Consider the following 24,239-nt stretch of genomic DNA (forward strand, 5'->3'; position numbering starts at 1 on the left):
AAGGTAGGCTTGAACCCCGAACTTTTGACGCGGAGGTGGAAAGGAAATCGGGGGAAAAAACCTGCGACCTAACTGTCTCGACCACGGCAACAGATGAATTGATAATTCTGTTAAGTTGAGATTTATAAACCGAAATTAGCAGGTGCGACAACGTCAAGTTGCGTGATGTTTGACCTAGTTTTGCGCTGGAAGCCAGTTTCTGTTTTCCCCGCTACGCGGCAATCAAAAAATATCTCGAAAATAGCTTGTAAGATTCGGGTAAATCAAAGTGAAGTAAAAAAAAAAAACACACACAGAAAATCTAACGTAAGTCAAACGAACGATGTTTAACGTATAAATCGAAAAAAAAAATAAAAAAGAAAACAGGAAAGCGAACGTTAAAACTTATCTGAAAAATAAAGCGGTGGGTAATCAAAACATTTTAAAAAAACTAACGTAAGGCAAATGAACGATTTTAAATGTAAAAATCGAAAAAACAAAAAAGAAAACAGAAACACGAACGTTAAAACTAAAAACAACAATAAAAAACACGTGTAAAATGGCCTGTTTCGATATTAAAATTTAATGTTTTTGGGCGTGTGTTTGTACGAAGGGGAGTGGGGGTGTTAATGAAGACCTAAGAATAAGCGAAGTAAAAAAAACCCAGAAAAACGAACGTTACCTTTATATATATATAGATTTATGATTGTTACAATAGACACTGTTCATAAAAATGTTAATGAACTAAGATTTGTTTGTGTTATTTGTTTTTCTTTTCCGAAACCTAATTTCTGCATTATCCCAGACAAATAAACCGCTTTATCAAAACATTTATTAATGAAATATATTTCTTGACGTGGAATTTCTACAGGTCCTACTAATTAATGTTACTTTATATTAACACTTTTAAATATGCAATTTAAATAAATAAAACACCGGTAGAAACTTTCTTGCTAAAACCTCTCACACATCCATAAATATGACATATTTATACAAAGTCATATGTTACGCACGGTTGTAGCATTGCTGTCACATCTGGACTGGCCCATTAACGAATAGTCTCTCGTTCTTAGAAGGGGTTAAACGCGTCTAATTAAATACGTTTTACACAGTCTACTAACCTCCAATCCTGTCTCATCACCGCAATTGCTAGTCCTACAAGATTAGACTTTCTGAATATATTGGCTTTTTTTTTTTAGACAGAATACTCATAACATTGCTGTTTTTTTGTTTTTCATTCCTTTAGCAAAACCTATTATATCCTGCAAAACCAAAACAAAAAACAAAAAAACAAAAAACAACCAACCTTTTCCTCCTTCCTATTTTCCTATCACCTCCACCTTCTGACTGTTTTCCTTATTTAAAATGTACGAAACATAAATACTGTAACCCTTTTCCCTCTCACGTTGTCCAACTCTTTCATGTTCTGCAAAGAAGAGAACAAAAACGATAAAACCCACTATAAAACAACTAAACAAAACTACAAACTAGCGATTGAAGAAACAAAACCCTGAAGAATTGAAACCTTTCTACAAAAAAATACAAAAACAAACTGGATTACCCAAAGTAACTGGATTCACCATCAAATAAACCAAAATGTGTTTATATGCCGTAAAACAAACCAATCTAACCAACCATCACCGCAATGTTACACATCTGTTCTTAATTTACAAGCACTTCAATCCAAGTTGCTCCAATGAACTTGGTGTGTTAGTTCCCTCTGGATATAAGTATCTCCGATCAACTAACAATCAAGACAATTAACACTCTTTCCTATATAGATGCCTAGATTCCAAAAAAGCTTTTAACTAAAATAGCTTTTTATACAATACATCCTCATCATCATCAGCATCATCATCATCATTATCATCATCATCATGCAGTCTGACAGTTTTACGATGACTAGTCAGGTCCTCGATGCTTTATCCCTCGGTGTTTGAGTAGTCCTCTGTCTGTGTGAAACGTCCGGTCACAGGCACGGCATAAGTGGGTGCTGGGGTTGTGTCGTCGATAGTGTTTCAACTCTAAGGCTTCTCCGATCTTCCTCTCTATTTCTTCCTCCCTTTTGTGTAAATTGTTCCGCCAGCCACTTCTTTCTTTGGCTTGTTCCGACATTGATGTTCATTGCCTTCAGATGCCGCTTTGTTGCATCTTTGTAGACAAAGCTTCTTGTCTCCTACCTCGTGGGTTCCAGTTTCCAGTTTCCCATAGAAGATTATCCTTGTGATTCGGTTGGATTCCATTCTGACAATGAGCCCCGTCCATCGTAGCTGCATATCTGCAAGGGTAGCTTCTACGCTGTTTATGTTTGTTTCTACGCTGTCTATGTTTGTTCTCATGAGAACTTTCAATACAATACCATATAACAAAATACAATGTAATACAATACAATGTAATACAGTACAATACAATACAATGCTATGTAATAAAATTCAATACAATATAATGCAATTAAGTGTAATAAAATGCAATACATTACATGCCAATGCAATGTAATAAAATGCAATACAATACAATAAGATACAATACAATAAGATACAATACAATAAGATACAATACAATATAATTCAATATAAGGTGAAACACAATGCAATACACCCGATATTACAATCTCTCAATACATATCATCTCTAAATATGTATTCAACGAGAAGCAGCTGATTCCTCCAATGTTTGTCTAGTCTGGCTTTGAAAACATTGAGTGACTTTGCAGATATCACTTCTTCCGGCAGCTGGCTGATGGGATTTTTCTTCTGCTTCTTTGGTTCACTAACTATACCAACTTGCTAAAAATTAATTCTGATGTTAACAAGTATCTTGGTGCTCAACTCCCAACTTAGAATGATCTTATAAATCTTTCATATATAAGTCCGTACATTATAGAAAGCTTTATACATGAATAGTTTATTTTCCTGTACTGCTAGCATTTGGAATTTTCACCCTACTTCTTGGTCCACTAGCTCGACTAACATATAACATTTAAATTTAATGTTAAAAAGTATCTCGCTTTTTTATCTTTTAACTTAGGATGCCATACAAATCTTTCATGTATAGAAACCTAGATTCCAGAAAAAAATAACTTATTTTCCTGAACTGCTATCCCCTGCTATTTGGTGCACTCACTGTACCAATATGAAAAAGTTAAATGTAATGTTAACAATTATATCGCTGCTCAATTGTTAACTTACAATTTACTTATACATCTATCATGTATAAGTCCCTTGGCTCCAGAAAGCATTATACTTAAATAGCTTATTTCCATGAGCTGCTAGTCCTCGGAATTTTCTTCCTGCTCATAAGTTCACTAATTATAACAACATGTAAATGTAATGTTAACAAATATCGCTGCTAAACTTCTAAGTTAGAATGACTTTACAAAATATTTACGTATAGGTCCCTAGATTATAGAAAACATTCTACTCTAATAGTTTTTGGTCATGAACTGCTAACCCTTAAAATTTTGTTCCTGCTCTTTGGCTTACAAACTGTACAAACATGCAACATTTAAATGTAATGTAAACAACTATCTTAATGATTAATTGTTAACTTAGACTTTCCTCACAATTCTTTCATATAGTGGTACCTTGTTCAAGGAAGCATTCTAAATAGCCCTGAATTTTCACCCTCTCCTTTGATACCAACATATACAATTTTAAATGTAATGTGAAAAACTATCCTGCTTCTGAATTGTTAACATTTCCATGCAAATCTTTAATGTATACGCCCCTATATTCCTTGATTTTCTAACTGTGCCAACATAGAAAAATTTAAATGTAATGTTAACAAGTACCCTGCTGCTCAATTGTAAACTTTTCCATACACATCTTTTATGTTTAGATACCTATGCTCTTTAGCTCACTGACAGTACAAAATACAAACAATTAAATGTAATGTTAACAAGAATCCTGCTTCTCAATTGTTAACCTTTCTATGCAAATCTTACATGTATAGGTACCTATGCTCCTTGATACACTAACTTGACTAACATGCAAAATTCAAATGTAATGTTAACAAGTATCCTGCTTCTCAATTGTTATATTTTCTAAAAAATATTACATGTATAGGTACATATGTTCCTTGGTTCACTAACAGTAACAACATTCAAAGATTTAAATGTAATGTTAACAAGTATCCTGCTTCCTAATTGTTAACTATACAAATCTTACATATACAGGTACTTATGCTCCTTGGTTCAGTAACTTGACTAACATGCAAAAAATTAAATGTAATGTTAACAAGCATCCTACTTCCCAATTGTTATCTGTTCTATAAAAATCTTACATGTATATGTACAATGTACATATGTTCATTGGTTCACTAACAGTAACACCATGCAAAAATTTTAATGCAATGTTCACAAGTGTCCTGCTTCTAAATTGTTAACCTTTCTATACAAATCTTACATTATCAAGTACTTATGCTCCTGGGTTCACTAACTGTGCCAAACTGCAAAAAATTTAAATGTAAAAGATTATTTTCCGCACAACTCCTAACTTGAAAAAAACTTACATAACCTTTACGTACTGGTCCCTAGACTATATAAACTCTGCTTTTATAGTTTTTACTTCAGAACTGCAGATTTTTGGAAGTTTCTCCCTGCTTTTTGATTCATTAACTGTATTAACATGCAAAAAATTAAAATGTAATGTTAACAAATATATTGCTGCTAAATTTTTTACTTAGAATTTCCTTACAAATCGTTCATGTATAAATCCCTTGATTCCAAAATGCATTCTAAGTTATTAACTTATTCCCTGAGCTGCTAACCCTTGGAGTTTTCTCCCTTCCATTGGTTCACTAACTATACCAACATGTAAAAATTTAAATGTAATGTTAATAAATATACCGCTGCTCAACTTAGAATGAACTTACAAACTATTCATGTATAAGTCAACAGATTATAGAACTTATTCTACTCTAATAGTTTTTATCCCTGAACTGCTAACCCTTTTAAATTTGCCCCAGCTCCTTGGTTCAAAATCTGTAAAAACGTGCAAAAATTTAAATGTAATGTTAACAAGTATCTTACTGATTAATTGTTAACTTAAAATTTCCTTACAACTCTTTCTTAAAATTTAAATAGAATGTTACAAAGTATCTCAATTGTAAACTTTTCCATACAAACTTTTAATGTATAAGTCCCTATATTCCTAGGTTTACTAACTATACCAACATGTAAAATTTTAAATGTAATGTTCACAAGTATCCTGCTTCTCAATTGTAAACTTTTCCATACAAATCTTTAATGTATAGGTCCCTATGCTCCTTTGTTTACAAACTGTACTAACATACACAAATTTAGATGTAATGTAAACAAGTATATTGCTGCTCAATTATTAACTTTTCCATAAAAATCCTTAATGTAAAGGTACCTATGCTCCTTGGCCCACTGAATGTACAACATACAAACAAGTAAATGTAATGTTAACAAGTATCATGCTTCTCAATTTTATCTTTTCTATACAAATCTTACATGTATAGGTACCTATGCTCCTTGGTTCACGAACTGTACAACATACAGAAATTTAAATGTAATGTTAACAATAATCCCTGGATTATAGAACTTCTACTTTAATAGATTTTATTAATTAACTGCTAAAGATTAGAATACTTCCCATGCTTTTTAGTTCACTAACTGTTCTTACATGCAAAAATTTTAACGTAAACAATTATTTTTCCGCTCAACTCCTAGCTTTAAATGAGCTAACAAATCTCGTATGTATAGGTCCCTGGATTGTAGAAATTTTACTTTGATAGCTTGCATTCCTGAACTGTTAACCCTTGGGGTTCTCCCTTTGCTCTTTGAATCATTAACTGTACTAACATGTAAAAATTTAAATGTAATGTGGACAAATATCTCGCTGATCAACTCCTTACAAAGAAAGACCGTTCAGCGTAGCCTCTTACGTGTTGGGGTTAATATTAATAAAAATTAAAACAATACTATGGAAATGAAATTCAAGAAAATCTAATTACCGCCATGAAAAAGATTCCTCAAAAATCATTAAACAAGTATACGTAACCTTTACCTGTTCGCGTAACCAAAAGTACTTTAAGATTTACCTTTGCCTAAAGTGCTGGGAACATTGTTAAAATACCCAGGAACGTCAGATCAGCAATTACCGAATCATTATAAGTTAGGCCTTTCCACGTTTAAACGGTTTCATGTCGTTTCTCTAACGCAACAGGATAATAAAAATTAGTCGTCCTTGAACAGTTAGTAAACCATCCAATCATTGGCCGAAAAGGTCTAATTTAATTTTAAGCGTCTTGAGTAAGTATAAATAGCGTTGGACGAACGTCTCAGATCACAGAGAAGCTTTCGAGTGTCTCAAGTCGCATCATCAGCTACCTTCAGCCTATACGTTTTGCTCTTTAAGAGGAATTCCATATCCAGCCATGCCTAACTACACCCTGCATTACTTCAATGGCCGCGGACGTGCCGAAATCTGTCGTATGATGTTCGCTGTTGCCGGCGTCAAATATACAGACAAAAGATATGAATTCTCTGACTGGGATCGTTGCAGGAATGGTAAGATATTTTCATTTGAATTTTTCATTGGTCAACAAAATAGTGAAGAATCATAGTCGGCCACACTTAGGTAGATGTTAGAAGGTAAATATTTATCTATTAGATTGCATTCTTTCTATTTATTCCTGGTAGTTTCTCTCTTTCTTACACAAACACGCAAACACGCTAGGGCATGCACACACACGTACACCATACACACGTATATCTATAATCTATAATATGATATATAAGTGAGAATGTATGCACGTGTGTGTGTGTATGTGGACACTTCTCAGCCTATATACTAAACCCATTTTTGATAATTAGACCTGGAATTTGGTATCTGTGATATTCAAATACGTAGAAAACATTAAATCGGTTTTCATTCCGGAAAAATGGTTGCTAAAAGTTTGATAATTGAAAAATTGGGGCGTAGGAGACGATTGGACTCTTATCTGTTTTCAACTGTTTCACGACTTCGCATGGGCGATCGTGAAACATGACAGCTTTATTATGATAAGTATAAGTTTGTTTAGAAAACATTTTTAAAGACATGTCAAGCTTCACTAATGGTTACCGTACTTGACTCACTATCTTTAGGTTTCGCTTTCGATCTCAGTTCGAGCTTTTTCTTTTCTTTTAGATACAAGAAGTGAACTGTTTATAAAATAACATAATACTCGCATGCACGTCTAATGTTCTTACGGTTGTTTTACTTCATTATTTAAAAAAAATAATTGAACGTTACGTTTTATACCTGCGGTATTTCTGTTTATAATAAATAAGAAATCTGCATGAATTAAAATATAATATTTATGCGTATCTGACGGGCAACACAGGGCGGCCTGCTAGCATTTTTATAAAAAAAAATTGTATAGTAATACGGTATTACTGTTAGAGAATGGACCAAGAGAGAGAAAGGGAGGTGTGTAAATTATATTGAGAAACGTTGACCGGAAGTCAGGATCAGCTGATCGGATTGCGTGTGAGTCATGTGATCAGGTTAGCTGAATCGTAGAAATTTGGTTTAGACTTAGAAGAAGACGGACGGCTTCACCGTTATCTCCACCCCTTCACTGGGGGGCTGACGTGTTTAGAAACGAGACCAAGAGACCATACAGGCCAGATTCACTTTCCATCATTCTGCGAGACATCTGGAGAGTGAAATAAACACTATAAAACCAAGTCATCGTGTTGGAGTGATTGAATCTTCGTCCAAAACAGGTACCAGGTCTCCCCTCCAAGACGAGATAATTCAAGATGGACCAACATCCAAGACGCAGAAGTTATGTTGAAAGATACATGTACCACACACACAACAGCATATGAACATATCATTTTATAGACTGAACAACTAGACGACCACACACGATATTATGGCTGATTAGATATATTACACACAATCACCTTTATGATTCGTCTCTTTTATGATATAGCGCAACATAACCTTTAAGGTACGTACATGTGTCACGGCTTACAGATTATAAATTATTCATTCGAGAGATCCAATTTATTAAAAAGGAGGAGAGAATGGGATTAGATACTACGAATATTAAATTACTATATACATACAATAATATTATGTCCGTAATATACAATCACCTTTTATACTCATGTTTAGAAAAGAGCATCTTCCAATCACCGAGGATTCAGTGGGCCGTTCATGAAACTAAAATATATCTTCTTGGTCTTCTGGCTAGGATCCAAAGATAGTATCTGTGCTGGGGGACCATACAATAGAAGCATGCCAATGACTCCTATAAGAATATTGGAGATAAACTGGATTAACCAGATATATTCGGACACTACATTAACCATGTTTCTTAGATAAATAATTGTAATGTTTTATCCAAACGGTTACAATAATACCACCGGGTCGGTGGAGGATCAGTCCTTCACGACTGAGACAATTTTTTTTTATTTTTGTACCTTTTCTCCACGTTAAAAAACGACCCTGGTGTCTAACTCTGTCCCGTGGGGAGGCATAGTGAATAGGTACAATAATACCGCCGGGTCTTCATTGACACTGCACGTCCAGAGTATACCCAGTAGCAATAGATTACATGTGAAAAATGCCGCTGTGGAATTTTAAATAGGTCCCGCTAATTTAATATAATTACCAATAGACACTAGTAGTTTATACAATGTTCAGGGTGGGAGATGTTAAATACTAGCAATCGAAGAATTCGAACCCTGTTTAAAATCTACTTTTGATATTCAAACCTTAGATTCCTATAATTATGAAAAATAAAATAATTTAACTCTACATATAGTACATATACAGTAAGTTCCTCATATTAACTTAAACAGCGAAGGTCAGCATTTCGGTTTACGCATTATTTGCCTGTTTATTATAAATTCTCCTAGATATTTAATCTTTAAGTTTAAAGTGGCGATAACAATATTCTTACAGATACTAGTGAGTCATGTTTATGCAATTCTTGGTGTAGAAATTTACCATTACTGATGGAAGAACAATTCAGCCTCCTATATATATATATATATATATATATATATATATATATATATATATATATATATATATATATATATATATAGTCTTGGAAGTTTTTAACCTTTAAAACTATACAAAAAATATTTTTTGTCATTCGTTAAAAAAACATCTAGTCAGTAAGTCATTTAATCACCTGCAATCACTGCATCAACTCGCTCTCGAATTTACTATAATACCAATAATTTATTTTTGCAGGGATCATCAGTTGTTTACCATGAAACACTGTTTCGGGGATTTAAAAACAAAACAGTATATTACATCATGGCTCCCCAGCAGTGTTGCTCAAACACCACCACCCTGAATCTTAGGAAAAAGACATGTTTCAAACATTTGATCCAGTTTTCTATTCTTAATTGCAATTACTAACCTTTTTATACTATAAAAATTAATTTCTTACCTGTGCGATTCATCAATTTCCACATTTAAAATGGATTATATTTATTTGCTGTCCACTCAGCAAAATGTGGCACAAGGCCGGAAAGTGGTAACCCAGCAGGCTCCCCTAAAGGAGGGGCACTCCTGCAATTTTAAAAATTGCCTGAGTAACCCCGTCGGCATTCCCCGGTCGGGGCGCCTCAGGCAACAAGCAATAAACTTGCCCCACCGGAAAGCCCGGTGGCAAGGCCTGGGAGGGTGGACCTCCTAGGTATTACCCAGGCGGTGTACCTCAGTCCAACAGGTGCTGGGCCGGTCCCCGGCCCCTCACCTGTTGGGCTGAGTGTCAAGTGACGGATCCTTGACTGGTACTATCCATTTCAAATGGATACATTTTTTAATTTTTTTAATTTATCAGTCTTGTATTAATAGGATTAGGATGAATCCATTTAACTACTTATCACCCCCACTATGATTAGTATTTAGTATATTTACATTCCTATTTAAAATGAGATATATAAAGGTTAAAAATATTTTTACATATATACATTTTTTTATTTTTTTATTTTATTATAAATTTATTATATGTAATTATAAATACATTTTATACATTGCTAATATAGTTTTGGATTTCCTTTATTAATATAGTCTGGTTTATCTTAAACGATTCAAAAGCATCAGGATAACGAACAAATGCTTTATTTAACTGTTTTAATATTTTATTTTTATCCCCACCTTGCTTTATCATCCTATATATATATATATATATATCCCCACCTTGTTTTATCATTTATCCCCACCTTGGTTTATAATCCTATATATATATATATATATATATATATATATATATATATATATATATATATATATATATATATATATGTCAACTGAATAAAAGGAATAAATTATAAGATGGTTAACATCATGAATTTTGGAATATAACTTTTTGTTATTTATTCTCTCTACCCTCTCTCTCTCTTTCTCTCTCTCTCTCTCTCTCTCTCTCTCTCTATATATATATATATATATATATAGTGGAAATGGTAATTAGTAAAAACTGAAGAATATAATATATGAATAAGTTAATGGAAAATGTGTATTATTAATTCTCAGAGGAAACTGCCCGATGATTTACTCCGAGGATGAAACGTTTCTGAGTAGATTTCTTTATTTTCATTGATTTCCTCATAAAGGAACACAACGCTTTCCGTATAGCTTACTTGCTATAAATGTATTTTCATATTAATAAATATAAAAATATAAATGGCACGGACAATATTTATGCATCCTTCTGTAATTTCTCATTTCAGATTTCCCCTGTATGTGGCTGCCTTGCCTTGAAATGGACGGCGGCATGAGGATGCCCGAGACCATGTCCATTTGCAGATATCTGGCGAGAGAATTTGGTAAGTGTTCATTTTAACTAATATTTTCCGAGCTAAAAAATAAAATGTGAGGTTTTGTAGCAGAGACCCGCCATAAAATAAACGTAACGTAACCTTAAACGGAGACCTAAGTGTTCGAACACTACACATACTTTCAAGGCTCTTTTTTTTTTCTTTTTTTTTTTTACAATACTCATTTTTCCATTATTGGAGGGACTCTTCTACAAAATGTCCATATAAAACATGAATAATAAAAATAATAAATGCTTCTAGTATTTCATGTAGATCAGGCTGTCTGAAGATTCCGTCTAAAATACATTGAACATTAACGCTATTGTTTATTACTTTTAATTTTACGAACTCAATCATGTTCTGCAAATGTCAATAAAAATACAACCGATTAAAAATCATAAGTACATATTGTAAAATATAAAGAACTACACAGATAACATGAATTGAAACAAATAAATTCAAATAATTGTCAAGGTGCGAAGAAAGTGGGCTTCTCACTACCGTGCTTAAAGGCTAATCACACCTGAGAATATCCTGTATCTCTACAAGCTCACTCTTTTCCCATGCATGGAGTATTGTTGCCACATCTGAGCTGGTTCATTTGTCAATAGTATCTCGCTCGTAGACAAGGTTAAAAAAAAGGTTCGCCAATCTAATAGGTTGTGCACTATCAACTGACCTCCAGCCCCTTTCGCATCGCCGCAACTTGACATCCTTTTACCTGTTTGACAAGTATTTCAATGGCAAGTGCTCTCTCAAACGGAAAGCGCTAGTGTTCCCTCGACGACAGTACCCTCGACTAGTGTAATGCACCATAAACAAAACTTCAACCTCTGTCCCATCGCCGAAACTTGATATCCTTTTACTGTTTGACAAGTATTTCAATGGCAAGTGCTCTGTCGAGCGCAAAGCACTACTATTCCCTCGAGGACAATATTTCGACAAACTCGACAAGCAGCAAAATCCCACCCCTACACTGTAGAGATACCTAGATTCACTAAAGCCTTCTACTAAAATAGTTTTCTTCCTTCAAACTGCTGCACTTTGAAATTCCATCCCGAACTCCTGATTGTATAGGCTAAAGACCTTAGTGCTTTGATGTGATGTTTTGAATATAATAAACTAGTTATGATCAAAGTTTCATTTCATTCCGACAAAACACTAAGGAACGAGGCCTAATTAGAGTTGGGATGTTTTTTTTTTGGGGGGGGTCACCCTGTACTACTAACATAAAACTCGAGCATTATGGTGGCATTAAAATCGATGGCGGTGTTTTTTGATATCGGTTAGGTTTTTGAAGAATTTCTCACGTAGAAAATTGCCGAAATGCTTGAAAAAGTGATAGTAGGAAGGTGAAAGCTTTGGAGAGTATTACGGATGAGGCCGAGTTTCTTAGCCGAATTCGTTCAACTTCTCCAAGGTCGGTTCAGCAACGTGCGGTCGGACATTGCCCTGGAGGAGAATTGGGCCTTTCCTCTTGAATAATGTTGGATCGAAGTTTATGATGCATTTCAACTATTTGTTGACAGTACTTCTCATCCGTAATGGTTTCGCCTACATTTAAAAACTATAATAGTTGATACCGGTCACTGATCACCAAACAGTAAACATAATTTATTTTGGTGAAATTCTGGCTTCAGACTGTGTTGTAGAGTTTCATCGCTTTCTAATAACTGAGCTGAACGTCGCCGGTTGTCTTAAAGAACCCATTTTTCATCGCAAGTCAAAACCCGGTCGAAAAAACGGGTCGTTCTTGTTGCATAAAAGATAACGGCTTTTTTCTAGTCGCCGTTCAATTCATATGGGCCCCCATATATCAAGTTTTTTTGCCTTTACAATCTATCTCAAGTGTTTGGAAATCGTCGTATACGTTACGTCGAATTCAGAAGAAGGTTCTCGAAGAGTTGTCCGTTGATTTTCTTCGATTGCCGACCACTACGCTCATCATTTTCTAGATTCTCCTCGCTGCCACGAGACTTCTTAAAAAAACCCAAAAACATTGTTGTATGCATTTAGTAGTTGTTTCTGGGTGAAACCCTTCGTTGATATCGCAAATTGCTTCAGCAGCCTTTCAGCCTAGCTTGAATTTAAATAAAAAGAAAGTGTGCGAGTTTGCTCTTCTTCATCTTGTATGCAACGTTCTGAAAAGAAAACATACTGGTTTTAAAAGGATTATAATTTAAACAATTAAATAAAGTTAAAAACCGCCTTTGACATTAATTATGAAGTAAAAATATTATAACGAAAACTTATTTGAAAATACATCATTTGAGATCAAAATTAACAATTCCGCAAGAACTTTCTTCTCCGCCTGATATAATTAGTTTAGTAATATAATAACATTTACGTCCTAATTAACTACTTGTTAAACTACATGTTTAATATCCCAAAACAACAAACGCGTATTTGGTCCCCAAACAAAAGGAGGATGGACCTTGTCCGCTCGTCCGGTCGTCTGTCCGTAATTTTCTCAATAACTAGGCTTGGAAGTTTTTGAAATTTTGCACAAACATTAAACATGATATAAGTAAAAAAAGTAACAGAACAGATTTTCTGGGAAAACTCCGGTTGCCCCCCTAGGGGTGCCTTTCGGATTAAAATAACTAAAATTGACACTTTTGTGCTTATAAAAATTGATGGCTTGGATTTTCTGAACAGTTGTAACTAACTGATTTCTATATAATTTTGTTTGTCTATACTTCGCGCTAACTCTTGCGTGTGCCCCAGGAACTCTTTTAGGATTAATAAAACACTCCATTTTGGGGGCTATTTTACCATATTTGTCCAAATTTTAAATGTGTGTCGATTAAGCAGTCTTGCATGGTTCTGAACTCAAATTTTGAGTCTAAATTAGGAGGGCAAATGATGGACTTGGTTATTTCTTTTTTTAATGGTGCATACATCAAATTTACATATGGTAAGGCCTTAAACTTCACCGTTTGTTCATTTTCACCAGTATTTGAGTCTCCTGGGGGCTATGGGGGCTAAATAGAAGGGGGTGCAAATGCTGAACTTAGTCATTTTTTATGCCTCGGTCACTGTTCACTCACGGGGGACCAGACATGCTAACTTGTTTCTTTACATTTTCATCATTATTTTACCCTACAGGTTTTTACCCGAAGAGCAACATGGACATGTACAGATGCGATTATATCTGTGACTGTTTTTACGAAATTATGAATGATTATATGAGGTACTACCACTGGAAGAACGGACGCTTCAGGGTAAGTCATCATTTTAAAATAATTGTTTTTAGTACCCGAGAAGTCTAAAGACCGTTTTCAAGTTAGGCTCAATTTTTACATTATCTTTTGTTTATTTAATTGTTATGTGGAAGTATACTTTGTTTAAAAGATTCCCTCCTCATATTAATAATGGCTTTCTAAATAATAACACTTTTATTTCAGCGCGTTCGCAAACCGCAGCATTATTATTTTCAATTAAGTATGCTTTAATAAAATTGATTGGAAATTCACTTCATGCTCTCGTTCCGTCAGCCATGACTGAGTAGAAGTCCTAAATCATTCGCAATTGTGTTTGGAATATCGCTAGCATTGAGGACTGAACCTTCAGAACCGAAAAAAAAAGAGTAATTTAAAACTAAATTTTACTTAGTATTTTATTCGTTACGTCATGGATTTATCAGACAAAACATGAGTATGCTATGCACGTGGATTAAAAAAAAAGGGAGGTACCGTTCGGAATTGCGTCCAGATTCCCGAATTCAACAAGATACACACGAAGAAGGTAAGAGGTTATATCGGCCAAAATGTTGTGAAGATAATACTGTGAACAGTAATGCCAATAATCAAAATGATACGGCCATACATAATATAGGGTGCGGCAGGAATATCTCCCACATTTTGACATGCAATCCTCCATGTCGCAACTGTGCAGTTTCTGAACAATCATAAATTTGTATGGCTAGAACTGCATATCAGTGTGTAGAATTCTTCTGACTGTTCGATCAGGTCATCCCAAGACATAATCATGTTTGTGAGCATAACGTGCAGGAGTCTGACTAACAGAAAGTCAGGGCTCAAATAGTGTCTGTCTTTCGAGCGCTTCGAGGCTATTCGATGGCTTTTTCTTAAGTGCCCAACATGTAGCTCTAAAATTTTAACCCATAACTGTTTAATTTTATATCCGGGACAACACCATGCCGTCCTTACTTGTAATGAACTCAAAAGCGCTCTCTTTTGCAATTAAACATTCACCATTCTTCAAAAAAAACCCAAAAAACATCTACACTGAAAGTGCAAAGTACTATGTGCACCAGTTCAAAGCATATTGCTTGATAAGGGTACCTTTAAATAATGGCAAGTAATTAGCTAAATGACAACGTCATTAATGCCTGAATAAGTTTATTAACAACATATAGTTGAAAATTAAAAATGTGGGAGGTATTTCTGCTGCACCCTGTATAAATGCATAAACAATGGAAGTGCTTGAATAAGCTGAAACTGTGCCCATTTAATTAACCGTGGCATCTCCAAGGGTCTCTTGACATCTATTTTAATTTGAATAAAATAAAACACGCATCAAGTGTGCTTGAAAGCCAAATCACAACGTAATATAAGGAAAATAAACAAATATTTTTACTTGTTTGAAATTTATAACATAAATATATACAACCGCTGAGATACAACGCGCGGCTCTATACAAAAAATGATTTCCCTTTCTCCAACTTTACATAATGGCAAGAAAAAAAGAAAAGAAAAAAAGAAAGAAAACAACATACCGACGATGAAGTTTAGCTCCGAAATATATTTTTGTTATAAATTTCAAACAAGTAAAAATATTTGTTTATTTCTCTAATATTACGTTGTGATTTGGCTTTCAAGCGAACTTGATGCGTATTTTATTTTATTCAAATTAAAACGACGTTTCTATAAGTGGGCTTGAAACTATTTTAATGTATTACTGGCAGGAAGACCCGATATTGCCCAGGATTGGATAGGGACCAACAAGTGCCCAACCCTCCCATACCTTTATCGTTATCGAAATCAGTAAAATCACCCATTGTTTAATAAAATCGATTGCTTCCAGTCTCTAGTAATTAACACCTCCACCATTCAGTGCACCAGGAGGAATCGTCACATGCCTCCCTAAAGTGATTGAGTCCACAATACATTGTAATTTACATTGCACTGTAGAGAATCTACTGTTGATTTTTAAAATATATCTGCAAATCATGGCTTTACATAAAGTTTAAAATGTAAAAATCATATATCATGGTTCAATTACGTTCTACACAGAAATATGTATTTCTATCGCGTTCCTGTTTGTACAAAGAACCAAATATTAATTTTATGAAATTATATTTACATAATCATTTGAATAAAATTTAAACATAAAAAGTCAAATATCATGACTCAATTTTGCTCTAAATAGAAGCATTCAATTCGCACGCGTCCCTATCTTATAAAATAAAATATATTTGCGTTTATAGGCTAGACCTTTCTGCTTGTGCGGCGAGAAAACTTCTCAAATGCACTTGCGGTGTAAGGTTGTATAAATATGTTAACTTTGGTGAAATAAGACTTCATTCTTTAAGCAGATATTTTCGATAATCGATTTTCGATATTAGCAAAACTATTCTGGTAGAAAATATACGTAAGAATACTCCTAGGCAGATCAGGTACCTTCGAGAAAAAGTTCAAAGAAAATCGGTCCAACATCCATCGAGTCCATAGAGAACGAGCAATTCTCTTTATATAATAGTAGATAGATAGATAGATAGATAGATAGCAATAGAGATACCCTAACATGTTTTCAAGCTCGATTGATTTCTAATTCTCTTCTATCGACCTTTCTTCCTATTTACGTTAAAGCCACCATATTTTAAACAGTTTTTGATTGTAAGATATTACTTATCTCGTAGAAAAAAAAACCTTTTCCGTCTTTAATTTTAAAGAATTAATTGTAAGTATGATATGTATATATATATATATATATATATATATATATATATACATACATATATTTATATATATATATATGTATATATAATTATTTACTATAATAATAATTAAATACTTACAGACACTAGTGTTTCATCCTTTCGGGAATCTTCAGTGCAGACTGTCACGATTAACACCTTTTGATAGCGTCTAAATGAGTAAAGTCTCAGTAAAATATATGTAAAGGTGATGTGCTCTGAGTATTGCAGTTATGGTAAGCTCAATAGGTGTAATGACCTAGAGTTATATAAAGAAAGTGTGTAAAATTTTCAATCAGTTTTAATAGGAGGAAACAACAAAACATCTTTATACATATACACATACGATCGTCTCGGAAACGATATCCTTTTATTAATTCGATATACAATAAAACCACCGAGAAATAAAACAATATTTTACTTATTTCTCGATGGTTTTATTTTAAAATATCGAATGAATAAAACGATATCGTTTCCGAAACGATCGTACACGAAATTGAAATTTTCACTCTCTCACACACACACTATATATATATATATATATATATATATATATATATGTATATGTATATATATATATATATATATATATATATATATATATATATATATATATATATATATAAAAGCACACTCCAGTCGATTTTTTCGACGTATGAGTTCTAGCCACAACAATTAATTTGCTCGGAAATTCACACAGAGATAAATTAAAATGTTTCTTTTTGAAATAATAGAAAAACGAGTTTTTAATATGAATATCAATACACAAAATATACAAACTTCTAGGCGTATAGATTACATGTTGCTTGTATTTATATTGGCTTTTCATCATTTATAAAATACATTTTACGAATGCTTTACACTGACTACAATAATGTTTTCACGATTTCATATTTTCCCTTTTTTTTTTCTTTAGTTTGACTGCATGGATAGTGGCATGATGGGCTCCGGTGGTATGATGAGTTCCGGTGGTATGATGAGTTCCGGTAATATGATGAGTTCTGGTGGTATGATGGGATCCGGTGATATGAGCAATTGTAATTATGATGTAAGCAACATTTTTATTTTAATTTATTTATGTTAAATATGACTTATAAAAAGGACAGGAAGTTTGCTTGAAGCATTGCTGGTAAACATATATGTGAGAGTATCATCAGTATAATTTCCGGTATTCTACATTGCTACAGACTTCATATACTCTTACGTATTATATTACTCATATGATAATGTGTCATATGGTATCCATAAAAGAGTGGTGCAATTTGTCTCTTTTCGGTTTGGATCAGAGAATTTAATTGCAAGAAGACACACTCGTTTGCTATTTTCCATGGTTACTTACTACAAATCCTTATTCGGAGAAGGGTCAAAATAAACACATTAAGTCTATCGATATCATTCTAAAAAAAATTTAATGGTAAAATGTTTACCAACAGCATATATTGATTACTTGATAGAAACACCGATTACTGTAAACTGAATTGTGGTCATTGACAAAGATAAGTGCACGTATATTGCATGTTGCTTAACCATTGTTCAAACTTAAGGACTTGTGCTTCCGTTTCTTAAAACTTCTAGAATGCTCAGCGGTAGGAAGACCTCTCTTCAGATTCCAGCAGTAGCCATTAATTATGACTGCGTTCCAGCGACCCTGATAGCATATTATAAGTCAGTGCCAAGGTTTGGTGGGGTGACTTTGCCCGGTCGTAAAATACACTTAATTTGATAATTTAATTTGTCCAGATTTCATATATATTATTATAGAGTCGTGATTTAAAAATTATAAAGAAAAAGTATTACGGTGCCATCGGTTAGAATCGAAACCGAAACCAAAAGTGCAGCATTCAAAGCGGGTAACATTACACTGTAGAAACATGGAATTCGTTTGAATCAATTAAAATACACTAGGAATGTATAAAATGTATTACGATTTTCAAATTTTGACCTTTTTTCTGACCCTTTAAAAAGTATTTTTTCAAGCTAAAGATCCATAAAAGAACGGTTGATAAAAAAGCCAATCATTTGAGGCCCCTAGCGCCGCTCTGCGACTTTTAGTCTCTGAGATAGAGTTTGAAAATATGGAGGAAGAGAGACAGACAGACATAGTGAGTTTTATAAATTAGTGGTTGAGAAGGTTTTTTTGTAATTGTTAAAGAAAGATGGTTAGTGTTGGCAACATTGAAAGTAACTATACATTTATGTTTTCGATTTTTACTAAGGTCTTCCTCTAAAATCTCAGATACGTGTGTATTCGTTTTCCTAGTTACGGCACAATACAGGAATATTTTTCGCTGATTTTCCATTTAAAAAAATATATATATTTTAGACTTAACTTCCGTTTGCGTTTTTTTTTTTTTTTAAATATTTTTGACTTAACTTTCATTTGCCTGTCTCCTACCTGACTACAACTTGGATGTCTTCAAGTCAAACATAAACAGCTTCCTGATAAACCGCCCCCTTAAGTAATAATTTATCAAATATGCATTGCTAACGATTACTGCAATACTATCCCATTGATTACTGTACACAAAATAACCCTTATCCTCGAGGGGCCTCCGGGCCTTAAGTGGTCACTCCCATGTAAAAAAAAAAAAAAAAAAAAAAAAAACTCTACTCCAAAATAACAGGGTAAAAATCCGCGTCCTGCCTGTTAGCGTTCATATTAATCTGTTCCATTTTATACAGTCAACCATTAATTAATATGAACCATCGCTATATCCGTGTAGTTGGGGAGCTGTCTTTTTAAGTAGGTCCTGGTAAGAATGTAGGCGGATGTGTTACGATAGAATCTAGTATAGGTGTTTCTACATAAAATACTTGCTTTCTAACGCAAGTTTAGCTAGCAAATTTAGCAAAGTCCCGTTTTCTTCCCCACTTCCCCCTTACTGGCCTTGGTGCCTAAGTTGTATCGGACCCCAAATGAGGGCCTGGCAGTAGATAATGCCAGGTCCGGGGCCGGTACGACTAAATATCATCGCTATATCCGTGTAGCAGGTTTAAGCTTAGACTTTTATAAAACAGAAGAAGATGTACGTTTAATATTTCTTTTTACTCTATTTCAGAATTACATGTACTGGAGATATATGAACAGCTTCAACAGGATCATGCCTTTCATGGAGAGGAGTCTGTGTATGCGCAATGGTGGAAACCAATGGTTCATGGGAGAACAGGTAATACAGCAAAAAGGTTGCATTTGACTGCGTGATAATATGTGATCATGTTATCTAATGATTAGCGGTATATATATATATATATATATATATATATATATATATATATATATATATATATATATATATATATATATACATATATTAAGTAATGTGCTTTATAATTTAAAATTTAAAAATTTAAAAAAATTTTTAAATTTAAAAATAAAATTTTAATTAAATTAAAAATCAGTTTCATAAGAAGGAACAACAACAAAATCAATTATCTGTATGATCGTTTCGGAAATCCGTGCTTTTTATTCTTATGAAACTGATTTTTAATTTAATTAAAATTTGATTTTTAAATTTAAAAAATTTTTTAAATTTTTAAATTTTAAATTATAAATCACATTACTTAATATTGAATTAGCTCTAGGACATTTAACTATCGAGCTTATTATATATCTAAATTACAACGAGCACTTTCTATTTCCTGTATTTTAATTAAACTAGTAATTTCACTGTTACATTAAAATACACTCAGCTCTGTAGACTATTGTTCTAATCTCCTTTAAATTATATATATATATATATATATATATATATATATATATATATATATATATATATATATACTAGCAAAAATACCCGTCGTTGACTGGGTTCAAAAACAACCTACAGAAAATGGACTCTGATTTATGAAAGTATGATAGGTTATGAAAAGGAAGGGTTGTAAATTTGGGTTGAATTTGGGGGTATCAAAACCAAAGCAAAATATGATGAAAGTAAAAATAAAATAGATAAACCCCATAATTTATTATACCATACCTGTTCACAATGAAACACTCATTACAATATTCTGTGGATCTATATTAAAAAACCTTATTAAATTTTGTGACATATTTCCATTCTATGGAGGTTAGGCGCGTACGAACACCCCATAATTTTATTATACCATATTTCTTTAAACAGAAACATAATTATCAAAGTATACTTACACCGATAGATAGGAACAGTATTTATTAAAGTTTGTGCCTATTTCCATTCTATTGAAGCCAGGCGCGAACGCAGACCCCACAATTTTATTATACCATCCCTATTTAAGTTAAAACATACTTATCAAAGTATTATTATATACATCTATATCAAAAACACTTGTAAACGTTGTTTTTAATTTAATCTTTTTTATTTCCATACTTTGTGGACCAGGCGCGAACGCAGGCCCTACAATTTTAATGAACCACTGTTCTGCTAGATCAAACATACCCATTCCTCTGTCTCGATACATCTTCTATCATTATATGAAATCAGTTTTTTTTAAATAGTCAACCATATAGGAGCCTATTCGTGACCAGACACACACACACACACACACACACACACACACACACATACCTACACACACTGGCATTCAGCTTTATATATATATATATATATATATATATATATATATATATATTCAAAACAATACCGATCTCGTGAGGTTCCGTCGCGTATGTCGAAGGTTTTTGGCAAACATACAAACACAAACACACGCATTTTTCCCTTTATATATATATATATATATATATATATATAGAGAGAGAGAGAGAGAGATTATTATTATTATTATTATTAATAATAATAATAATAATAATAATAATAATTATAATGTTATTATTATTATATTAAACCTATGTTTATTGAGTTTTAAACATTTATTAAAAATTAAATTATTCATATTTTTAGTGATCTTATTTAGGTATGATTAACTGTTAAATGTTGGAAGAATAATGTTTATGTTTCTTATTTGACTTGTGCGATTGACTTGTGCGATTGTGCACGTTGGGATGTTTTATCAATTTCATTTTATTAATTTCCGATTATTAATTTCCGGTTATTAATTCCCCGTTATCAATATCTCGTTAATAATTTACAGGTGCTTTTTTTTTCTAACAATATAGATCCATTTATCCGACAGTTGCTAAATTTTTCTCCTGTAGCCAGGGTGTCTATCTTGACAGATTTGTTGGTGTCGTTGAATAAAAAAAAATAATTGTGTATTTGTAGGCTTTATTTAATTGCTGTATTTTCAGTTTTCTTATAATTTTGCACTAGCTGCGAATGGGGCATCCTACTGGATGCAAGATGTGTTAATCCTCATACAATCACACTGAGAATTTTTTTTTTAAGTACAGCTCCTTATATCTCTTTTGATCTTGCTTCAACAGGTATATTTGTTTGGTAGTTTTAAAAATTATGTTACAGAAATGAAAGATAGTAAAATCTCCAGTTCTAGTTTGTATTATCATATTGTATTTTGTAGTATTTGTCGAATAATTCTAATTTGTCGTATATTGTATATTTTTAAATTTACCAAATTTAATTATAAATTTAATTCCAAATTTTAATATATATATATATATATATATTACATTTAGGAGGCTACTATAAGGGACAAAAGCTAAAGGGGTACTATGTGGGGAGTTGGGCAGCAAGAGCTCGGTTTACGTTACACTTGGACTTCTGCATGTCAGTACAGTTGGGGAAGCAGGAACCCGGAATGGAATTCCAAAGTCTAGCGGTTCTGGGGAAGAAACTACTGGAGTAAAAGCCTCTCTTACATCTAGGAATCTCAACTGTGAAGGGGTGGGATTTTGCTGCTTTGTCGGGTTTGTCGGGGATATTTACATCGATGGGGTACAAGTGCTTGCAGTTCTTCGGAGAATTCACCGTTAAAGTACTTGTAGAACAAGCAGAGGGATGCAACATTTCCTCGATGGGACAGAGGCTGAAGCTTAGATGACACTTCATGACCTATTAAGTTGGCGACTCTCTTTTGAACCTTAGAGACTAGTAGCAGATGCACAAACCCAAACACACACACGCACACACACATATATATATATATATATATATATATATATATATACACATTAAAAAATAACTGTTGTAATTACAACGATATTTACCGCGGTTAGTGCTGGCTGTGTGGTATGTCTCCTTCCTAATGGAGTAAGAGATGGCTTCGGGACCGAGTTCGAATCTCCCAACCAGACGTAAACGTTTTATCCTACACTGATGATTCCCGAAATGTCTGTTGGGATTTAAAATTTTATAAAAGACATATTTAGTCATCAACATATATTCCTTTTTCGCTGTATCTAAACTCATCAGTGCGGCTAAACTAGCACCTTTCCCAGGCCAAGGATTGAACCTAAAAACATCGCGTTGGCAGTCGGCAGTTCTACCCATCGACACACGGGAGCGGCGCCCGAAAACATCCTCAACAAATGTCTATTTAAAACAAACATTCGTCCACCATCTTTATAGTGCTCAAGACTATTCAAAAGTTCAATGAATAATCATTATCAGTTTATTCATTGAACTTTTGAATAGTCAAGTCGCTGCCTGATGATATCTGTTGTTTGATTGAAACAAGTGGCTATTTGTAGCAGCGGGATGTGAGCATATTTATATAACAATAAACAAGTATTATCAGCTGTTTTTATTGAGCACTATCTAACAACCTCGTTGAATTCATTAGTCCATTACTTTTGAATATTAAAAAACCCGAGTATATATATATATATATATATATATATATATATATATATATATATATATATATATATATATATATATATTAGATAGAATACTCGCATTTTATTTTCAGAGATTTATTTTACAATGTCTTTCTTACAGATGATGTGGTGTGATATGATGTTCTACTGCTGCATGGAAAGCATGTACATGGAGAATCAGTCCATGTTCAGCAACTACCCAAGAATGATGGGCCTGTACAACCGCGTTGGCTCTTATTCCAAGATCGCCACTTACCTCAAGAGTCGTTGCATGACCAACTGGTAAAATACGTTCCAGACGCAACCCTGCAGACATCGTTTTGGATGAAAATCTAAGAGTTTCATGCAAAAATGAGCAAAAAAAAAATATTTTGACTTTAGTATTTGTTTTGCTCTTCAACAGTATCTACAATCAAACATGTGTTTTGTGTATTTAAACTTGTATGGTCAATAAAGAGTTTTCTATAAAATTGTAATCCTTTCGTTGTTTTATTTGTTAATCTTTAAATATACGCATTTCTAAAGTTTGTTTACCTTTGTGATAATATAAAGTGGCCTTACCTTTCTTTCCAGAGAATGGCCTCTAATATTTTTCGCATTATTTGGATTCTTCAGATTACCGTTCTTATTTTGAGTGTCATTTATACAACATTTTCGTCGATGTAACTTCCGACCTTCTTGACGTGTATATTGTCGAACTCGGAAATGTTTCTGTTGAACTCGGAAATTTGGAAAGAAAATTTCGAACGAAACTCTTTATTTAATTAACGGAGTAAGCATGATCTCGTTCTGTCAGCTATAGTTGGATAGAGG

General features: G+C 33.3%; 1 protein-coding gene across 1 annotated transcript; it reads left to right on the forward strand.

The window, feature by feature from the left end:
• The first annotated feature begins 6,377 nt into the window (after positions 1–6,377).
• LOC145265682 (S-crystallin SL20-1-like) lies at positions 6,378–23,712 on the forward strand. The gene is made up of 6 exons (XM_080121742.1): positions 6,378–6,510; positions 10,690–10,785; positions 13,885–14,000; positions 17,634–17,765; positions 19,777–19,884; positions 23,548–23,712. The coding sequence occupies exons 1-6, from the start codon at positions 6,378–6,380 to the stop codon at positions 23,710–23,712; spliced, it is 750 nt and encodes a 249-aa protein (XP_079977868.1).
• Positions 23,713–24,239: the final 527 nt, after the last annotated feature.

Source organism: Euprymna scolopes, chromosome 40 (genome assembly GCF_053919585.1).
Source record: "Euprymna scolopes isolate OS-2025 chromosome 40, ASM5391958v1, whole genome shotgun sequence".
NCBI classification, from domain to species: domain Eukaryota; kingdom Metazoa; phylum Mollusca; class Cephalopoda; order Sepiida; family Sepiolidae; genus Euprymna; species Euprymna scolopes.